This window comes from Lactuca sativa, chromosome 5 (genome assembly GCF_002870075.4).
Source record: "Lactuca sativa cultivar Salinas chromosome 5, Lsat_Salinas_v11, whole genome shotgun sequence".
NCBI classification, from domain to species: Eukaryota; Viridiplantae; Streptophyta; class Magnoliopsida; order Asterales; family Asteraceae; genus Lactuca; species Lactuca sativa.
This window is the reverse complement of record NC_056627.2, coordinates 321471147-321490240: the sequence shown is the minus strand read 5'-3', so window position 1 is coordinate 321490240 and position 19094 is coordinate 321471147. Positions and strand designations below refer to the sequence as shown.

Below are 19094 nucleotides of genomic sequence, written 5' to 3'. Positions count from 1 at the left end.
AGGGACAATGTTTGGCATAGTGTACTATTTTTGTGGCTCTATTGTGTATAATTTTTGCAGGTGATTATGGGTGTCACACAGTCCCTTGTTGGAATTTGGTGGGATGTATTCGACGCTTCGGCATTGCTTTGGGTTCAAGTGTCGCAACCTGGCTCAATCCTTGCTTTGATATACGTTGGTTGGGTCAATGGTACACACATGTTGTTGGGTCTAAAATATTGGTTTATACTTTGCTTTTCTAGGCAATTGGTTTCTCTATAATGTAATATACATTTACGGTTGTGTTCACGGCCAGGTGAATGTTTACGGTCGTAAACCAGTTCACGGCCATAAACCTGTTCACAACCGTGAACCCATCTACGGCCCATGTTCCCCATATACATATAAATAGATGTTAGGTGGGTGAGGAGTGGTTGATGAACTGAAGAGAGTGTACGGCCCAAAGAGAGAAGAGGGTGTATTGCCCAAAGAGAGAAGAGAGAAGAGAGGAGCTTAAGTGTGTGTAAGTTGTGTGTGAATCTTGTATTTGGATCTACATTCTAATCAAATCATACAAGATTCATTATCTTCTTCTTCTACTTCTTCTTCATTAGATCTGACATCATCCGTTTGATTGAGATTCTGCACCATAAAACGGATCTGATTGATACACAAGCAAATTTGGGACTTACACATGCATACATACATAATACATACATGATGCACCATCCATCCAGTAGATGCGTGTGTATGCATGCGTTCATGCAACACACAGACAAACACACAAATACATACCCTTTTTAAATGACATGGCAATACGATGTTTGAAGTTTGTGGGATTCGGACCTTAAGACCCAGTTTATTTTGCAATGTTCATATCCCAAGTTATCACTACTATGTCATATTGATTTTTGGAGTGTTAAAAATGTTATATAAATGTTATGATTTTAATTTATATGATCCAAAAATGTCACAATCAAAATGTTATGATTCAACATGATACGATTAAGATTAAGGATTATAACATTTTTTTAATCAAAAGAGATTAATTATCATAATATTTTATATTATAACATTTGTGGATAATAAAAAATTAAGAATTATAAGCATTTTGAATCATAAGATATTAAATTTGAATTATAAAGATATTAAGTTTAGAGATAAAAAATTGATTATAAGTGAAACTAAAATTTATTTATTTTTCTATTATTGAACTGATTTTCATTTCTTACCGATTAAACACATCATAGATTCCATGTTCTTCAAAATCCAATTCATTTGAAAGTTTAAATGTATTTCTAACAACATTTACCGATTCAGGCATTCTTAAAACTTACTTACGATTATCATTTAAAGTTATGCAAAAATTAATCGATTCAATTCAAGCCAACCAATCTAATTAAAACCAGCCAACAGAAATCACATATCCAAATGTAACGCGATTGAATCGGTTCCAAATTTTCATTATCCAACTTGGTAGACCAAGATCGAATCCAAATTTTATTCAGTTGGATCAATCCAATACTTATTATCCAATTTAAATTAATATAAATTTACTAAAGTTATAATAACTTTAACAAAAACATAACGAAAAAGTAATAATAATAATATGTTTTAAAATAACTATTGTATTTTGGTCAAACTTCTTATCTTTGAAATACAAGTTTTTAATCCAATATTCACTTGGATTCTTTTTGGTTCAGCTGGTCAAAGTTAATTGGATAAGATCACCGGGTAATATCCAATATCCACTACATAATTGGACCGGATTGGTTGTATAAAAGATATTGGATTACTTTGAACCAAATATGTCAATTATCAACTTTTTCAAAAAAATAATACTTTTTATTCGTAATATCATTTTCAAAACTTTGTACACACTACACCAAACAAGCAACAACTAAACTGTCCTCAAATTAGGTTGAAGCCCGCCATATTTCACAAGAGTTTGCTTCTATGAAAATGCAGCTGCAATGTGAGAAATGCACGATGAAATCGATGTCAAAATGCTCCTGTTTCACCAAAACTATAATAATCAATTTTCTTGCAACAAAATATGGTTATTAACTTATTTTGATCCTAAACAATCATAATATTAAAAATTATCAATTTTTAGGGTTAATTGCAATAAACAACAATGTACTTTCATTAAGTTGTTTATTATAGCATTCTACTTCATATCTTCTTACATCATTATATGATTTTTTTTAAGTATAATGTCTTGATAAGAAAAAAAAATGAACGTTCAATGCTATAATTGGGTAGATTTTTTAAAGTATAGTGCCTTAATAAAAAGGGTAAAGTTTACCGATTAGGAACCGAGCTCAATCCTGTTGCAGCCGATTCAGGGACAAAATCGTCTTTTCGGGTAGCAGTGGAGACAAGTCTCTGAAACTTTTCAGTCAATTCTTCATAAGACTCTACATCTGAAGGTGGCACTTGTTCAATTGCAGATCTTAAATGATCCATTCTTACTTCCAATGCATCATGTTTCTCCTGACATTAGAAACAAACATGTGTCACTAATAATCACTTTTAAGAATCTTGATTAATGAGTTTCACAAACCTCGATAGCTGCAACAGCAGCTTCGCGACAGATTAGAGAAATGTCTGCCCCTGTACAGCCTTTAGAAAGAGTAGCCAATTCATCAATGGATACATCAAAACTGCAACTCATTTTTTGCAGATGGATTCGGAAAATCTCTTTACGATCTTTTTCATTTGGTGGGCCCACGTATACGAGCCTATCGAAACGCCCTGTCACATTTTTTATTAATAAGAATGGATTTTTGAATTCGGTGTGTTTATATTTATATAAAGTTAGGGTCAGTTTATACCTGGTCTCAAAAGAGCAGAGTCGATCTTATCTGGTCGATTTGTAGCAGCAATAACTGTTACATTAACTCTCTGGTTCAAACCTAAAAATAAACCAACAAGTCGGATGATATTTAATTATATGATACAACACGTTGTACTGTGTTTGGCATACATTGGACTATGGGACTGATGTCAATGAGACAAAAAAAATTGCAATTTTTTGTCCCACACAAAAAGGTTAAACAAGGTGGGACAGGGGCTCGCTCTCGATATCACGTCTATGAAAAAGACGTAAATGCCCTTTTCCTCGTCATTAAAAAATAGCTCTAGAAAGCTTGTCCAATTCAGTCCCGTCCAGTGTAACAAATGCAGCCTTCGGCTGCATTTGTTACACTGGACTGGACGGGACAAGACTGGACAAGCTTTCTAGGGATATTTTTTATGATGAGGATAAGGGCATTTATGTTTTTTTCATAGACGTGATATCGAGAGCGAGCCCCTGTCCCACCTTGTTTAACCTTTTTGGTTGGGACAAAAAATTGTAATTTTTTTGTCTCGTTGACATCAGTCCCAGTCCAATGTATGTCAAACACAGTACAACATGTGTCGGTGTAAAAAACTCAAAATCAGAGTCCTATTTACCATCTAATTCAACAAGAAGCTGACTCATAACACGATCAGAAACGGAAACCCCGTCATTTTCCTTTCCACGGATATTAGCAAGACCATCTAACTCATCAAAAAACACAATGGAAGGCGCGTTAGCCCTTGCCTTTGCAAACAAAGACTTTACAGCCTTTTCAGATTCACCAACCCATTTGCTAAAAAGCTCTGGGCCTTTCACCGCAAGAAAATTCAATTTGGCTTCAGATGCCACTGCACGGGCCAAAAGGGTTTTGCTGCAGCCCGGGGGCCCAAACAACAAAACCCCGGTTGGTGGGCGGGTCCCGATTCGCCTGAAAGCATCTTGATGCTTTTGAGGCCATTCCACTGCTTCCATCAACTGCATTTTAACCTCTTCTTGACCACCAACATCTTTCCAACTAACCTTCGGAACCTCAAGTATCACCTGATTATTTAAACAAATCAAAACAATAAGAAAAAAGAAAAAAAAATTGTTTCTGCAAAAAGGTTATTCTTCCAGCAACCCCTGAGGTGGCCCACACTGTCAGGTATACAGTGACCCAACTTTTTTATAATACCTCTCTCATGGCGCTTGGTCTAACTTTAATTCTTGCTTTTTCAAAATCTTCAAGAGACACACTCAAGTTTCTAGCCAACCAATCACTTTCATTGATTTCTAGCTGCAACTCTGAATTGGATAAAGATGAACACTCCAAATTATTCTCAGAAAACAAGCCTTTAGTATCATCTGAACACATGGAAACATTCATCTCATTATCGGGATGGATTTTATCACGAATCTTGTGAATGTTTCGCCTAAGACAAACAAATGCAGCTTCATTACAAAGGGACGCCAGGTCAGCACCCACAAACCCATGAGTAGACATGGCCAAATGGTGGATTTCAGTATCAGAAAGATGGTGTTCTTTTTCTTTGAGTAGAGTAAGTAATATATCATAACGTTGATTTGGAGATGGAACACCTGTATAATATTGAAATAAACAGAAAAAAGATTAGTAAAAGAAAAGTTTCATCGAGGGCAATAACGTCTTTTTCATACCTATTTCGATTTCCCGGTCAAGTCTTCCGGGACGTCTGAGAGCAGGCTCAATACTATCAGGCCTATTAGTTGCAGCAATAACAAGTAAGCCTTCAGTTCTACTAATTCCATCCATTAAATTCAGTAAAGTTGCAACAATTCTTTCAGAAAGCTCTTCACCACCTTCTTTTCTTGATGGAGCAATGGCATCCAACTCATCTATGAATACCTACAACCACAAACACAAAGTCACAAACACCTTTTTTTAAACAATGATGAACAAAATAGATGAAAAAGGTTGGAATACATTGATGGAAAAAAGAACTTACCACAGAAGGTGTAGCATTGGTGGCTGAATCAAAGACTGAATGTAAAGCTTGCTCACTTTCACCATAAAACTGACTCACAATTTCAGGTCCATTTATGGAGAAGAGACTGACACCAACATCATGTGCACATAATTTAGCCAAACAAGTCTTCCCTGTGCCAGATGGACCATGAAGTAGTACTCCCTTTGTTGGACGCAAACCCATACTAAAAAAAAAAATAAGAAAGTGTAAATAAATTTGAATTCAATAGCATATAAGTTAACAGAAAGTGGATATAAAACATACCTTGAGAGAGAGTTCTTAATTGATGATGAAACAATGATATCTTTCAAAACCGTATACTCCTTTGATAAACCTCCCAATTTTGGAATATCAGTTACTATATTATCTTTACAATCCTCACTATACAGATCAAAATTCATTTTCTCACAAGTTTCCACTTCAGAACTCTGCGAGAAAAGATGAACTTTTGTCCCATTGTCGATTAGAAAAGCTTTACTTTCTTTATCATCATTATCATTATCTTCAGATATCTTTACAGCATTTACGACCTTAAAAAGACAAATCGCTGAAAGTATTGGAATTACAACAAGATTTCCATGAAGTAAATGGCGGGAATTCAAGAGTGATGATGTACAAGTTTGAAGAAGCTTCTTTCCAACTTCATCCTCCAAGACTTCTCTTATGTTACAAGGATTGAAAGATTGATCTGACACTGTCTCTGTATGTCTTGGTGAAGTCGGTTGACTAGACACAGGAGAATTCAATTTTGACCGAGTCAACTGTGGTGTTTTTGGAGATGAAATGTTCCCGTTTTCATGTTGGTTGTTGTGTTCGAATGGAAAGTTGAAAAGTTTATTGCTTTTAGTAGTAAAGCTGTTCTTTGAAGAAACCAAGGATAAATGCAAGTCTTTGCACTTGTATATTGGAAAGGAATTATTCCCATGGTTGACAGGGTAAACAAAAATTATCCTTCCAGAAACTGGATAACCCATGGCAGAAGAGAGGGTTGATGATAATCGCACCTCATTTTTCTGAACCTAAGAGTGAAAAAGTAAAGGAAACAATGCAAGTTCAAACTTCAAAGTAAGTAATATATGTCTTATTATGTATATAAAAGTAGTTCACTATTGTTATAATAGAGAAACATTATTGTTTTCAAACCTTACGAGACGGGAAAACTGTAGCTAGAATGAAGTAGTTCCCTATTTCATTAGCCGTTTTATCATTGAACCCATAATGCCCTGCACATTCATCCACCAATGAACTAAGAAGGTGAACAGAGAAATCTCTCCTTAAAGAAGCAAGTGAGACCTGTTGATGAATTCATATAACTATTAAACCACAAAAACAAAATAGGAGAAATTAGTTGATGTCAAAGAATAGCATTAATTACAGTAACTAGGCAGAAGAAACCAAGAATGCACACAGAGATTGATGTTGAACAAAAAGTGATCCGCATTATTGTAGAAGTAGATATATGTTATCTTGTAATAATAACGAAAGATACAGACAATTGTGTCTATATCCTTCTAATATAAGTAACTTTAGAAGTTAGTAATGGCAACAATATGATGGAACTTCCAAGAAACCTCATTGGTGTAGGTAAGGGAATAGGATACTTAGGGGTGCTTGGATGTGAGTTTTGAAAGTAATTATTGCAATTTAAAGATTCAGAATCAGATAATCAGTTGATTAAAGCTATCAAGTAAATTCAACAATTGTCTTAAAAGTTAGTTTTCTTAGAGCCACATCTTCCCTGCTTCGCCAAATTTGATTACTTTGACCCTTTAATACTTCAAGTCACAATGATCGGTTTAAACAACAAATGATGACCGTTTTAGGAGAAAGGGAATCCCACAAACCAAAGTTCTACTAGAAAAAAAATGACAACGAATAAGTTATACTTACGGATACAACCGAACCAGGAGTGATAGAAGAAGCAATCATGGAGGCTTCCGAGAGCCATATTTTACACGTTTTGGACTCAATTCCACCAGAAGCATCTTCAACGCTTCGACAAATTAAAGCAGAAGTACCAATAAATGAAGGGTATTTGGTAGAAGTCTCTTCGAGTGAGCGCAATAGTGATTGTTCGTCATCTTCACCATTATAACTTGGGTTCAGATTCGAATATGCGGATGAACTACTGAGAGAAGATGGTGATGTTGCATCTGAATTAGAAATTTTTTTTGACTTAGTGGTCTTCTTGCCCTTCGGAGGCATTGTTTCAAACAGACCAAGGAGGGAGGGAGGTTTGGGGTTTCAGGTTCCATTAAACCCAAAAGGGGGGTTTTTGGAGAAAATTCGTATATTGCAGATTTGCCCCTTCTTGTCTTCTGCATGACCATTTCTCCCCCTTTATGCTAACCTATATTTTTGTCTTTTACGAAAATATTTTTGTTTTGTTGGCCATCGATGGTAATAAACAGTAACGAATCTAGAACAAAAAATCACGTGATTTCCAAATTAATTGAAGCCAATATAAAAAATCTAATTTAAGTGGAAGAGAATTGTAAGGTCATCGGTGGTAATAAACAATGGCGAAATCTAATTTAAGTGGGGGAAAGTTGTAACACCTTGTTTCGAATCGTTTCATATATTGGGGTCGTGACCCGAAGATCGGTTATCATAAGGCTTGGGGGCCATTAGGAAAGATACTTAGGCCCCTCTGAGTGTGAGTAATGTAGGTTAGGTGATCTGGGAGTTCAGTTTGTGTTTTGGAGTTCAAGGGTATACCGGTAAAGTGACGGTTTGGGCTTTTATGAATTTTGGATTTTTTCGGAAAGTTTTATGGCAAGGGGGAGTTGATAGAAGTATAGATCTTCTCATTACCTTTTCGTGGATATAAGGATCGTCGAAATCGAATTTAGAACGAATAAGTTATGGCCTTCGGAAGTTTGGTAGCTTTAAGGCTAAGCCTAGTACGCGGGGCGTACTCTATGAGTACACTTAGCGTACTAGCCCATTAGTTGATCGCAGGTTTCACCCACTTACGCGAGGCGTATGTGGAGTACGCATGGCGTACGTGGTGTAGAGGAAAACCCTAATTTTTAGGGTTTGCACCCTATTTAAACAACTTATAGCACCTCTTTGACATTTATTGATCAAGCTCCATCTCCATATACCCTGAAAACGAAACCCTAAGTGCATTTGGTGAGTTTTGAGCTTGAAAATAAGTTGTTGGTGTTTTATGGTGAAGATGAAGAAGATGAACACTTGGAGAAATAGCTTGAGATTGTAAATCCATGGTTACCTTCACATTTGCAAGCTTTTTGAGGTAAAAATCTATCACTTGATGGTCATTTATGTTGGATCTATTTTATGGTGTTATTTATGCATTTTTTAGTCTTTTGAGTTAAAGTTGAGCTTTTGATCTACTCCAAAAGCAATGGATGTTAGATCTTAGCTCCATGGAGGTTCCTTATGATGGGTTTTGAGCATTCTAACACTTCCTAAGTGTACATGCAACCATAATAACCTTGGATCTATGTTTGTCTAATTATCATGCAAAGTTGAATTCCAAGGTTATATTCCTATCTAGCATACATGGGGAACAATTTTTAACTTGAATTAAAGATAGAATAACTTACCTTGTTGTTGCTTATGATCCTTGAAACCTTGTGAGCCTAGCACCCCAAGTGTGATGCCTCAAATGCTTCACACAACACCAGATGCTTTTGGAATGACTTTAGAGAGAATACACACTTCTAAAATCGGCCTAGCCCTCTTGTTTCTTATGTGTAGCCGATTTTGGTGGAGAATATGTTATTTATATAGTGTTGACACATCTAGGGTTACACCATGTAAACCCTAATGTGTCATGACTCTTCATTTCCATGACCCATGGGTTTGTAACTCCCATGGAGCATCCTATGGGTGGAACCCAACTTGATAATCCATGGAGCCTCTTAGCCCACTATACAAGTTATAGATGATTTACATAATCAACCCATATATTTAATTAGTTATCTTTTGACCACTCAATTAATTCTAAATTAATTCTTGATCAAACTAATTAAATAATATTATTAATATATTAGAACTTATGATATATTAATAAACCATAAGTGTTATTTCACTCATTTAGTCTATCCAACAGTCTCCCACTTGGATAAGTCTGATAACTATAACTGCAGTACTTCAGGAACCGAACGGCAATCGTAGCTCTTTTAAGGTCTCTCGGAACTGAGAAGATGATGATACGCCATTTAAGATAAGTGATCATATAATCCTCTGTTCTAGATATCAGCCAGACAAATACATGGAACAATGTCTTACTTATTGTACAACAATTTGTTTCCCGATTTACGATTTGTTTGACAAAGAACTTAATTAAACACATCAACTTAGTTCTGACCGGGTCCGGACAAAGAACTTAATTAAACACATCAAGGTTATCTAACTACTAAATCTAATATCATCCTTCAGTCCTATGCTCTGAGCATGCTGGAGATGCTTAACCCGAGTCAGTCCCTTCGTGAGGGGATCTGCTGGATTCTCATCCGATGATACCCTCTGTGCCACGAGGAGTCCTTCTTCTATTCGATGTCTGATGAAATGGTATTTTCTGTCGATGTTTCTAGATCTCTCCGTGATCCCTTGGTTCCTTGGCTAAGGCAACAGCACTTTCACTATCACAGAAAATTTCCATTGGCTCCTTAATAGCTGGTACAACTCCAAGGTCTCCAACGAAGTTCTTCAGCCATATCGCCTCCTTTGCTGCCTCGCTAGCTGCTATATACTCTGATTCGTAAGTTGAATCAGCCACTGTCTCCTGCTTGGAACTCTTCCAAGAAATTGCTCCTCCGTTTAGGGTAAAGACCCAGCCTGACTGAGAGCGGAAATTATCCCTATCAGTCTGAAAGCTAGCATCACTATACCCTACAACTCTCAAGTCATCACTCCCATCGAGGGTAAGAACCCAGTCCTTAGTCCTCCGTAAGTACATGAGAATATTCTTTACCGCAGTCGAGTGTGCCTTGCCAGGGTTCCCCTGATACCTGTTAACCATGCTCAAGACAAAGGCTACATCAGGTCGAGTACACGTCATAGCATACATGATCGATCCTATAGCCGAAGCATAAGGTATTCGACTTATTTCTGCTGTCTCAACCTCAGAACTAGGGCTTTGTGTCTTACTCAATCTGGCGTTACTCTGGATGGGTAACCCTCCTTTCTTGGAGTCCTGCATGCTGAATCTCTTCAGCACCTTATCCAAGTAGGTACTCTAACTAAGTCCAATTAGTCTTTTACTCCGGTCTCTCAAGATCCTTATCCATAGAATATAGGCAGCTTCTCCTAGGTCCTTCATAGAGAAACACTTCCCAAGCCAGGACTTAACTTCCTGCGGAGTTGGGATGTCATTTCCTATGAGTAGTATGTCATCCACATACAATACCAAAAAGCTAACTATACTCCCACTAGCCTTGACATATACACAAGATTCATCTTCGCTCATAGAAAAGCCAAATTCCTTGACTTTCTCATCAAAGCAAAGATTCCATCTGCGAGGTGCTTGCTTTAACCCATAAATGGATTTCTCAAGCTTACACACTCTATTAGGGTACTATGTATTGACAAAACCCTCTGGCCGACTCATATAAACATCCTCATCCAACTTTCCATTAAGGAAAGCGGTTTTGACATCCATTTGCCATATTTCATAGTCATGAAATGCGGCTATGGCTAACAGAACCCTAATAGACTTAATCTTGGCCACTGGAGAAAAGGTCTCATCATAATCAACTCCCGGAGTTTGTGAGAAACCCTTTGCAACCAGTCGTGCCTTATAAGTGTGTACCTTACTGTAACACCCCGTTCTTAAAATATCTATTGATGGATTCCCGAGATCAAGAGTAAAGGCGTTTTGGTCTTTCATGAGCGATGGCTTATTATTCGGGAAGGTTTCAGATCGGGGTGTGCTGCTAGAAGCGAAGATCTTCTCGCCACCTTTCCGTGGATATCAAGTTCAACAGAATCGGATCTAGAATGAAGGAGTTATGATGCTTTAAAGATATGGACATTTATGGCCCATAATATAAAAAAGTGGAGAAAAAGACCATGCATGCAAAATGGGACATGCGTGGGTACACCCAGAGTAAGCTGGGTTACGCCCAGAGTAAGCTGGGTTACGCCCAGCGTAATGGGGCAAGTTGGACGCGGGTGTTCAAGGCGTACGCCCAGCGTACAAGGAGTACGGCCAGCGTACGCTCAGAGTCTCAAAACCCTAATTTTTGGGTTAAGCACTATAAAAGGAACATAATGGTTCTCACCCTAGCCTCCATAAACACTCTCTTACCCTCAGAAACCCTAGAGAGCCGTCGCACCTCCATTGTTGGGTGTGTTTGACCTTGGAGAACCCATTTTGGTGGGTTAAATCTTGGAAGAAAGGAGAAGAAGGTTGACAAGGAGGAACCTTTGAAGCTAGAGCTTGTAGATTTGGGTTAAGTGCTTCATTTCGGACCTCTGCAAGGTAAAAAGTCTTGAGCTTGATGGTTAATCTCTTAGATCTCCTCTAGTTCAAGTTTATGGACCTTTTTGGTCCCAAGTTTGGGTCTTGGCGGGTTAAGCTCGTTTCTAAGACCAGGGTTGCCTCCCTTAGAGTCATATGAGTCCCATAAGCAGTAAAGTTCCAACCTTTGGGATTCTATTAAGCCCATGCATGAGATCTAGTCCCCTTCTTGGATGTAGAAGATCATTTTGGAAGTTTGAGTTGGTTTGAACCATATTAAGTCACCAAGTCAATGACTTTATGGTTTAAGTCGTGAAATAAGACCTGGATCTGAGTTTGTAGCCCTTGGAGTGGAGTAGTAAGCACTTAATGAGGAAATGACTTAACAGAGCACTACGCTGAGCGTACGTGCAGGTACGCCCAACGTAGTGGTCATAGAGCTGGTACGTTAAGCGTACGTTGAGGTACGCCCCGCGTAATCTGTCTGTATGGATCATGATTTTTGGGCCGCGGTTTGGGGCATGTTTGGGTATTTGGGCCTTAGTGGGCCATCAGAAATCATATTATATGGACCAAGGATTATATTGTGGGCTTAGGATGAGGCCCATTAAAGGATTGGGCCCAATATAGCAAATTGGGCCATTAGTGGGCTTGAGATCTTACCTAGTGTTGGGCCTTAGTCTTGGACCAGATTGAGTTAAGGGTAATTGGTCAATTTACCCTTGGAAGGATAATGTGATTGATCTAATGGTTATTTCTGCTATGTTGGCTAGTTCGGGATTTTCGGTGAGTCGGTGATTCGGGAGTCTGCTTTTTAGTTCAGAGTTTCGGTAGTTGCGAGGTGAGTTATCCTCACTATATCGACAAGGTCTAAGGCACCAAGGTCGGCCCTTTATCGGATTGTAATCCGGGTACTGTTGTTGTATTATTGCTTTGCTATTTTTGCATCCTGGTAGTTAGGATGGTATATGTTAGTGACCGGTTAGGTCAGTATCCAGTTTAGAGTATGCTATGTACGTGATCTGCTAGATCGGTTGACTGATGATTAATTGTTATGTGGTTATATGTTTATGTGCACATGATTGGTTGGTTGGGGTTGGGTTGAGGTGGGTCCTGCTTTGTGCTGTAGGCCAACATACCCTGGGCGGATCGGATATCCCAAAGGCCCATCGAGCGGTCCGGATAGGCTATAGGCCCCACGAGGGCGGACCAGACGTGCTGAGGTTCGGAGAGTGGACCAGGCTGACTGAAGGCCCGGTGCGGGCGAACCAGTCATGTTGTAGACTTAGAGAGTGGACCAGGTGGGTTGAAGGCCTGGTGCGGGCGGACCAACCACACTGCAGACTCGATGGATATGGCTAGACTCGGAGGGTGGACCAGGTGGACTAAAGGCCCGGTGCGGCGGACCAGTCACACAGTAGACCCGAAGTGCATGGTTGTTATATGTTCTATTATGATATGGCATGTTATGTGTATGGTATATGTGATTGGTATTTTAGGGTTATCTCACTAAGCTTTCAGGCTTACAGTTGTGGTTTAAAATGTTTCAGGTACTTCAGGAGACCGTGGCAAGGCAAAGGCGTGATCGTACCGCTCTTCATGTTTTATGTGTTTATGATGTGGTTCTGGGAAAATACTCTGATAATAAATGTATTGAAAACCTTTTGGTAATAACTTTATGAAATTGGGTTGTTTTTGAAAAGTTTAAATTGGCTTGAATTTTATGGTCGTTACAAGTTGGTATCAGAGCCTTGGTTTGAGTGAATTGGAGGAACATTCGTGTGAATCCAGTCTCAAATCAAGGAGAGTTTTCAAAATGAGAATTTAAAATGGTCTTCAAAATGAGTAAAGGAGGACGCGGAGGTACGATCAGCCGGAGCCAGTAAGTAGCCCCAAAATACCATGCAAGTTATTTGTTTATGTGATATGATAGAACAGCATGCTAGTACTAGGCTAGGGATCTTCAAGAAATTGCATGATAGAGTTGCCAGATTTATGATGCCTGCTAGCCTAGGGTTTCTTTTTGTATGAGATTTACAGTGATTCCTCTAGGAGCGAGGGTTGAGTGCTTGTTATGCCTGTTCTTCACTAGGGTGTTGTGGTGATACTTGATATAAATTTGGGTAGGTGTGGAAGATAGTATGGGCCCGTACTACTGAAAGCACAGGACCCATACGCGTATCAAGGAAGTCACAACCCCTAGGGCTGGGTTGAGAGTCGGTTCCCGAGTTAGTGGGAGGTATCTGATGTTTGCGGTGTTTTCCAGTATGGTGGTTACGAGGCATCTTAATGTTACTGCCCAATTGATTCTCGACTTCCTGTTTAAATTCTTTAAACCTTTCGAAAGTCTATGACTTATGCTTGATTAAGTAGACATATCCATATCTACTGTAATCATCAGTAAAAGTCAAATAATAACGATTAACATCCCTTGTGGCATGTTTGAAGGGTCCACACACATTCGTGTGTATAAGATCCAACAAACCTTCACCCCTCTCACAAGAACATGTGAAGGGTGACTTTGTCATTTTTCCAAGTAAGCATGATTCGCAACTATCATCTGACTTTAGGTCAAAGGACTCCAAGACTTCATCCTTTTGGAGTTGGCCTAAGTGTTTCTTGCTTATATGTCCAAGACGACAATGCCACAATGATGCTTTATCTAAGTTATTATCATTAACAGAATCAATACACAATACATTATTTCCAAAGTTATCAACCACATATACAGTTTCATACACACCATCACAAGGTAATGCTTTAAAATAAAGAACATTATTAAAGAAAGCATTAATCGAACCAACTTCATTATCAAATGAAAAGGTGAAACCTTGTTTATACAATGCATGAAAAGAAATAATATTTCTTGCCATTTCTGGAGAATAACAACATTTATTCAAATCTAAATTAAACCCACTACTTAGCGATAAATTATAAACTCCAATCTTGGTGACAGGTAGAGTTTTCCTATTCCCCATGATTAAGTTTATTCTTCCTTGCTCCACATTCTTACTTCTTCTTAGTCCCTGCAAATCAGAACATATATGAATACCATAACCGGTATCAAGGACCCAAGAGTTAGAATGGGGTGATTTATTAGATAAGATAGTATAAATACCTGCATGGTTGGGTTTAACTTTCCCATCATTCACATCTTGCTGGTATTTTGGACAGTTCCGCTTCCAATGTGACTTTTCATGGAAATAGAAGCATACAGGCTCTTTTGGGTCAGAAGAAGGAGTGAAGAAACCTTTCTTGGTTCCACTTGAAGAAGAGCCATCAAGGGTCCTAGCCTTGGTACCCTTCGAATAGTTCTTCCTTTTCTTCCCTCGACTTTTCCCGATTGCCAAAACCGGGGCGGAGTTTGGAGTAGGAGTGTTAACAACCGACTTCCCCTTAAGACCTGTTTCCGTGGTCTTTAGAAGTCCCTAAAGTTTGCTGAGTGTGACCTCTTCCTTATTCACGTGATATGTCATGCGGAATTGATCATAGCACGATGATAAGGAGTGCAAAATGATATCTATTGCAAGCTCCTCAGGGAAGTTCACATTAAGCTTCAGCAACCGATCCACATGCCTTTGAATTTTATGCATGTGGCTCATGATGGATTCCCCGTCCTTCATCATGGTTGTTATCATGGAGCAAATGATTTCATACCTCTCTTGTCGTGCACTTTGATGGTATCTTTCCATCAGATCTTGGTGCATTTCAAAAGGGTAGAAGTCCTCATAGGACTTTTGGAGTTCTGATGTCATCGTGGCCAACATGATGCATGCCACTTTGGTAGCATCCCTTTCATGTGCCTGGAAGTCAGCAATCTCCTAGGGAGTTGCAGTGGTCTCATCAATCTCCTTAAGCTCCTTATCAAGGACATATTCTTTGTCCTCATAGCGGGTAATCATCCTGATGTTTCTGATCCATTCATTGAAGTTGGATCCATCAAAAGTGACTTTCCCACATAAGTTCATAAGGGTAAAGGAGCCATTAGGATTGGAGCCAGAAGCAGCATTGTTTGAAGACATATGAAAGAAGAGGACAAGATTAGTTTAGATATCAAGAGACTCCTTAATAAAACACCCAAATGTAATATTAAGGCTAGGATCCAATCACAATATATTATAACTTAGAAGAGGTATGCCGTAATCCAAGCTATAACATATTTGAAAGGTAGGTGAATGACGATTCACCAATTTCCACCATGAAAAACAAAATATTGAATATTAGGTTTTTAATTGGTTCTTAGAAATTCCTAGATTCTTTTGAGATTCAATGAACTTTTCAAAGGCATGTTCAATCTCGAGTGTGCCCTCCAAGTTTTGTGACTGGGATACCGAGGATCACAAAACGAGGTGTGAAGTAACCATGCAAATCACTTGGCACCCTTAAAGTTTATCACTCAATCGATGTGCCGGTAAACCACACATGGTCCACCGATGCTATGGTAAACCTTAAGTCACCCTTTACCTACCTTGTTAGGTCCAAGTTAGTGTGCCAGTTAACCACACACGCTCCACCAACAACTTAAACAAAGTGTAAAGTGTAATTTCATGGATTAGCACCTTATTCACATTTTTCCTAAAGTAACTAAGATTGGGAATTTAATAAAAAAATTTATTACTTTATAATATTCATAATACTTTTAATGAGAATTTATAAGTCCTTGTCCTACCCGTTCGGCTAACGACCCTCCACCGATCAAGGAAGCGGTGGGTGAGAGTGGACACCCATTAAGTTGCCATTTTATAGGCAACAACCTTATACCCCCCCCCCCCCCCCCCCCCGCTTATAGACCGGCTTCGTGAATGAGGCGTACTAGCGGTAAGACAACTTAATCTTATACATACATATATATATATATATATATATATATATATATATATATATATATATATATATATATATATATATATATATATATATATATAAACTTATAATATTATAAGTATAAGGGTTGAATTTTAACTTTTAAAATTCTAAGGGTTGGAACTAAAGTTTTAATCAAGACTTTACTTGTTCCAAAACTTGAGGGCAAGTTTTGTAAACTTTCAAAACTTTTCATTTCTTATAACTTATGAGTTAATTGAGTAATAAAATGAAGACTCTTCATTTTTATAACTCATGTGTTCTTTTAATGGTTTTAATAAAAGTGTGACTTTTGATTTTCCATAACTTGAGGACAAGTTATGGACTCCATTAAAACACATTATGATCATGAATTAAACTACCATGAAGGTTACAAGCAATTCCTATGATCATCTAATCTTCATAAGTTCAAGAACATGAATATGAACACTTTCAAGAATCAAAAATTACACTTAAAACTTTGTAATTTTGATAATTGCCATTGCAAATGGATTAGCATAAACATTACACCATCTAAAACAAGTTTTCAAGTACCAAAACAGTTTAGGGTAATGTTTCTAGTCCATTTAGAGCAACAAAAGTCGAAAATCTGCATTTTGAGGCTCTTACTTGTCGAGTGCACGAACCTACTCAGCGAGTAGGATGAATTTACACATGAACTCGGCGAGTCCCCCCATGGACTCGACGAGTTCAACAGGCAGATTGCACAATATCGACTTTTTTCAACAATTCTGCACAAATAACAAACAAACAAGCCTAGGCTCTGATACCACTGATGGGTTTTGAACATTCTAACACTTCCTAAGTGTACATGCAACCCTAATAACCTTGGATCTATGTTTGTCCAATTATCATGCAAAGTTGAATTCCAAGGTTATATTCCTATCTAGCATACATGGGGAACAATTTTTAACTTGAATTAAAGATAGAATAACTTACCTTGTTGTTGCTTATGATCCTTGAAACCTTTTGAGCCTAGCACCCCAAGTGTGATGCCTCAAATGCTTCACACAACACCAGATGCTTTTGGAATGACTTTAGAGAGAATACACACTTCTAAAATCGGCCTAGCCCTCTTGTTTCTTATGTGTAGCCGATTTTGGTGGAGAATATGTTCTTTATATAGTGTTGACACATCTAGGGTTACACCATGTAAACCCTAATGTGTCATTACTCTTCATTTCCATGACCCATGGGTTTGTAACTCCCATGGAGCATCCTATGGGTGGAACCCAACTTGATAATCCATGGAGCCTCTTAGCCCACTATACAAGTTATGGATGATTTACATAATCAACCCATATATTTAATTAGTTATCTTTTGATCACTTAATTAATTCTAAATTAATTCTTGATCAAACTAATTAAATAATATTATTAATATATTAGAACTTATAATATATTAATAAACCACAAGTGTTATTTCTCTCATTTAGTCTATCCAATTGCATTGTGCCATGCAACCCAAATGAACCATGTCGGGTCGGGTCAAGTACATACCATAAATATTTATGGACTTAGACACCTTATGCAACACCTTATTCATAAAAATGCAAACTTTGTGAAATATATTGGTGCATGCAAGTGCTAAGAGCTTTATTAAGCTTCTTTTTTAGTGTAGTGTCCCATTAAGCTATGCATGGGTGTAAATTTGCCCAAGTTTACGTATTAAGTGTTGGATATAGTGTCTAAGTCCATAACTATATTTGGTATGTACTTGACCCGGCCCGACATGGTCTATTTGGGTTGCACTTCACCCGAACAATTTATGGATAATCTTTTGAGAATAATATAAGTTATGATTTATTAATATATTATAAGTTCTAATATATTAATTGTAACATCCCCCTCTGGCACGTATCACAATATTGTCTGCTTTGGGCCACTCGGCACGAGGACTTCCCACGGGGTCACCCATCATGGTACTACTCCCTCCCGAGCACGCTTAACTACATAGTTCTTATGGGATTTGGTGCCCTCACGGCTTTAAAACGCGTTGTGATAGGGAAGGTATCCACACCCCTTATATGGAATGCTTAGTTCTCCTTCCCAGCCGATGTGGGATCAGATCTAACCCACTTTCACCCCCATTATAGGGTTCGACGTCCCTGTCGAACACATCGACCCGTGCCCTAGCTCTGATACCAACTGTGACATCCCCAAAATCACGGCCAGAAAAGACCGATTTCATTTATGCTTTTTAAAATAATTTCAGAGTAAATCCTTTTGATTTAAAAGTGTTGTGGAAAGTTTTCCCAAAACAAAACATGATAAAATAATATTTATCAAAGCATTTCATCAAGAGATGCATTTTCATTATATAATCAAAAATCGGGATGTCATGTTCCGATACAGACCATAAAGCATAAACGATAACATTACAAGTCATTCAACAAATATATACATATACAGACTTGTAAACAAAACAACTCGATGATTCATCCATCTTACGCCCTTGCGCCACTTCCTATAATACAAATAAAACTGAGTGGGTCAGGCTTGGGAGCCTGGTGAGCTTATAGGGTTTTCAACCCACAATAAATAATTATATTTAATTTCACCAACCAACAATAACCCGATTACCTATTCCCGTTATCCTCACTTTACGTCCCTAAAACAACATTTATCTCAAGGGACCTAATCTAAGATTTTCATCGGGACGGACATTACTGCTAAGGGGTTTCCTCAACAATAGATATCCTAAAGGCAACCATGAGGGGGATATAGTACACCGGTGAACACATCGTTCACAACACCTACAGGTTATGAATAGGCATGGCAATCGTGTCGTGTTCGGGTTGGCGTGTCGCGGGTTGGCAGGTTGACGGGTCAAAATATGCCAACCCAAACACGACCCATTTAAATATACAGGTCACGGGTTGGCGGGTTTGGAACATAAACCCATATATGACCCGCCAACCCATTTATTTATACGGGTCACAAGTTGCCGGTTCGTGGGTCAGATTTGGGTTCGTAGGTTTGATTCCAT

The 19094-nt window shown here is 38.2% G+C and overlaps 1 protein-coding gene across 3 annotated transcripts; it reads right to left on the bottom strand.

Annotated features, from left to right (window-relative positions):
- Positions 1-1748: 1748 nt before the first annotated feature.
- Positions 1749-7064, bottom strand: LOC111889411 (calmodulin-interacting protein 111). 3 transcript variants are annotated; one of them, XM_023885559.3, is made up of 11 exons: positions 6700-7064; positions 5953-6102; positions 5074-5828; positions 4789-4993; positions 4481-4688; positions 3999-4402; positions 3439-3865; positions 2817-2897; positions 2546-2736; positions 2288-2475; positions 1749-1991 (listed from the first exon to the last, which is right to left on the bottom strand). In XM_023885559.3, exons 1-11 carry the CDS (start codon positions 7012-7014, stop codon positions 1934-1936), a joined length of 2982 nt encoding a protein of 993 aa, XP_023741327.1. In that variant the 5' UTR covers positions 7015-7064; the 3' UTR covers positions 1749-1933. The 3 variants fall into 3 exon arrangements, with proteins under 3 accessions (XP_023741327.1, XP_023741328.1, XP_052619570.1); XM_023885560.2 differs by having other exon boundaries at positions 5953-6032; positions 6700-6896; XM_052763610.1 differs by having other exon boundaries at positions 5953-6122; positions 6700-6826.
- Positions 7065-19094: the final 12030 nt, after the last annotated feature.

What these genes read in the sequence shown, in the direction of transcription:
- LOC111889411 (XM_023885559.3), bottom strand. Translation starts at nt 7,014, where the DNA reads ATGCCTCCGAAGGGCAAGAAGACCACTAAGTCAAAAAAAATTTCTAAT. An exon ending in CCAATGCTACACCTTCTGTG is followed by an intron (nt 4,689 to 4,788) that starts GTAAGTTCTTTT and finishes TTGTGGTTGTAG; the next exon opens with GTATTCATAGATGAGTTGGA. An exon ending in CTGCTGTTGCAGCTATCGAG is followed by an intron (nt 2,476 to 2,545) that starts GTTTGTGAAACT and finishes TTCTAATGTCAG; the next exon opens with GAGAAACATGATGCATTGGA.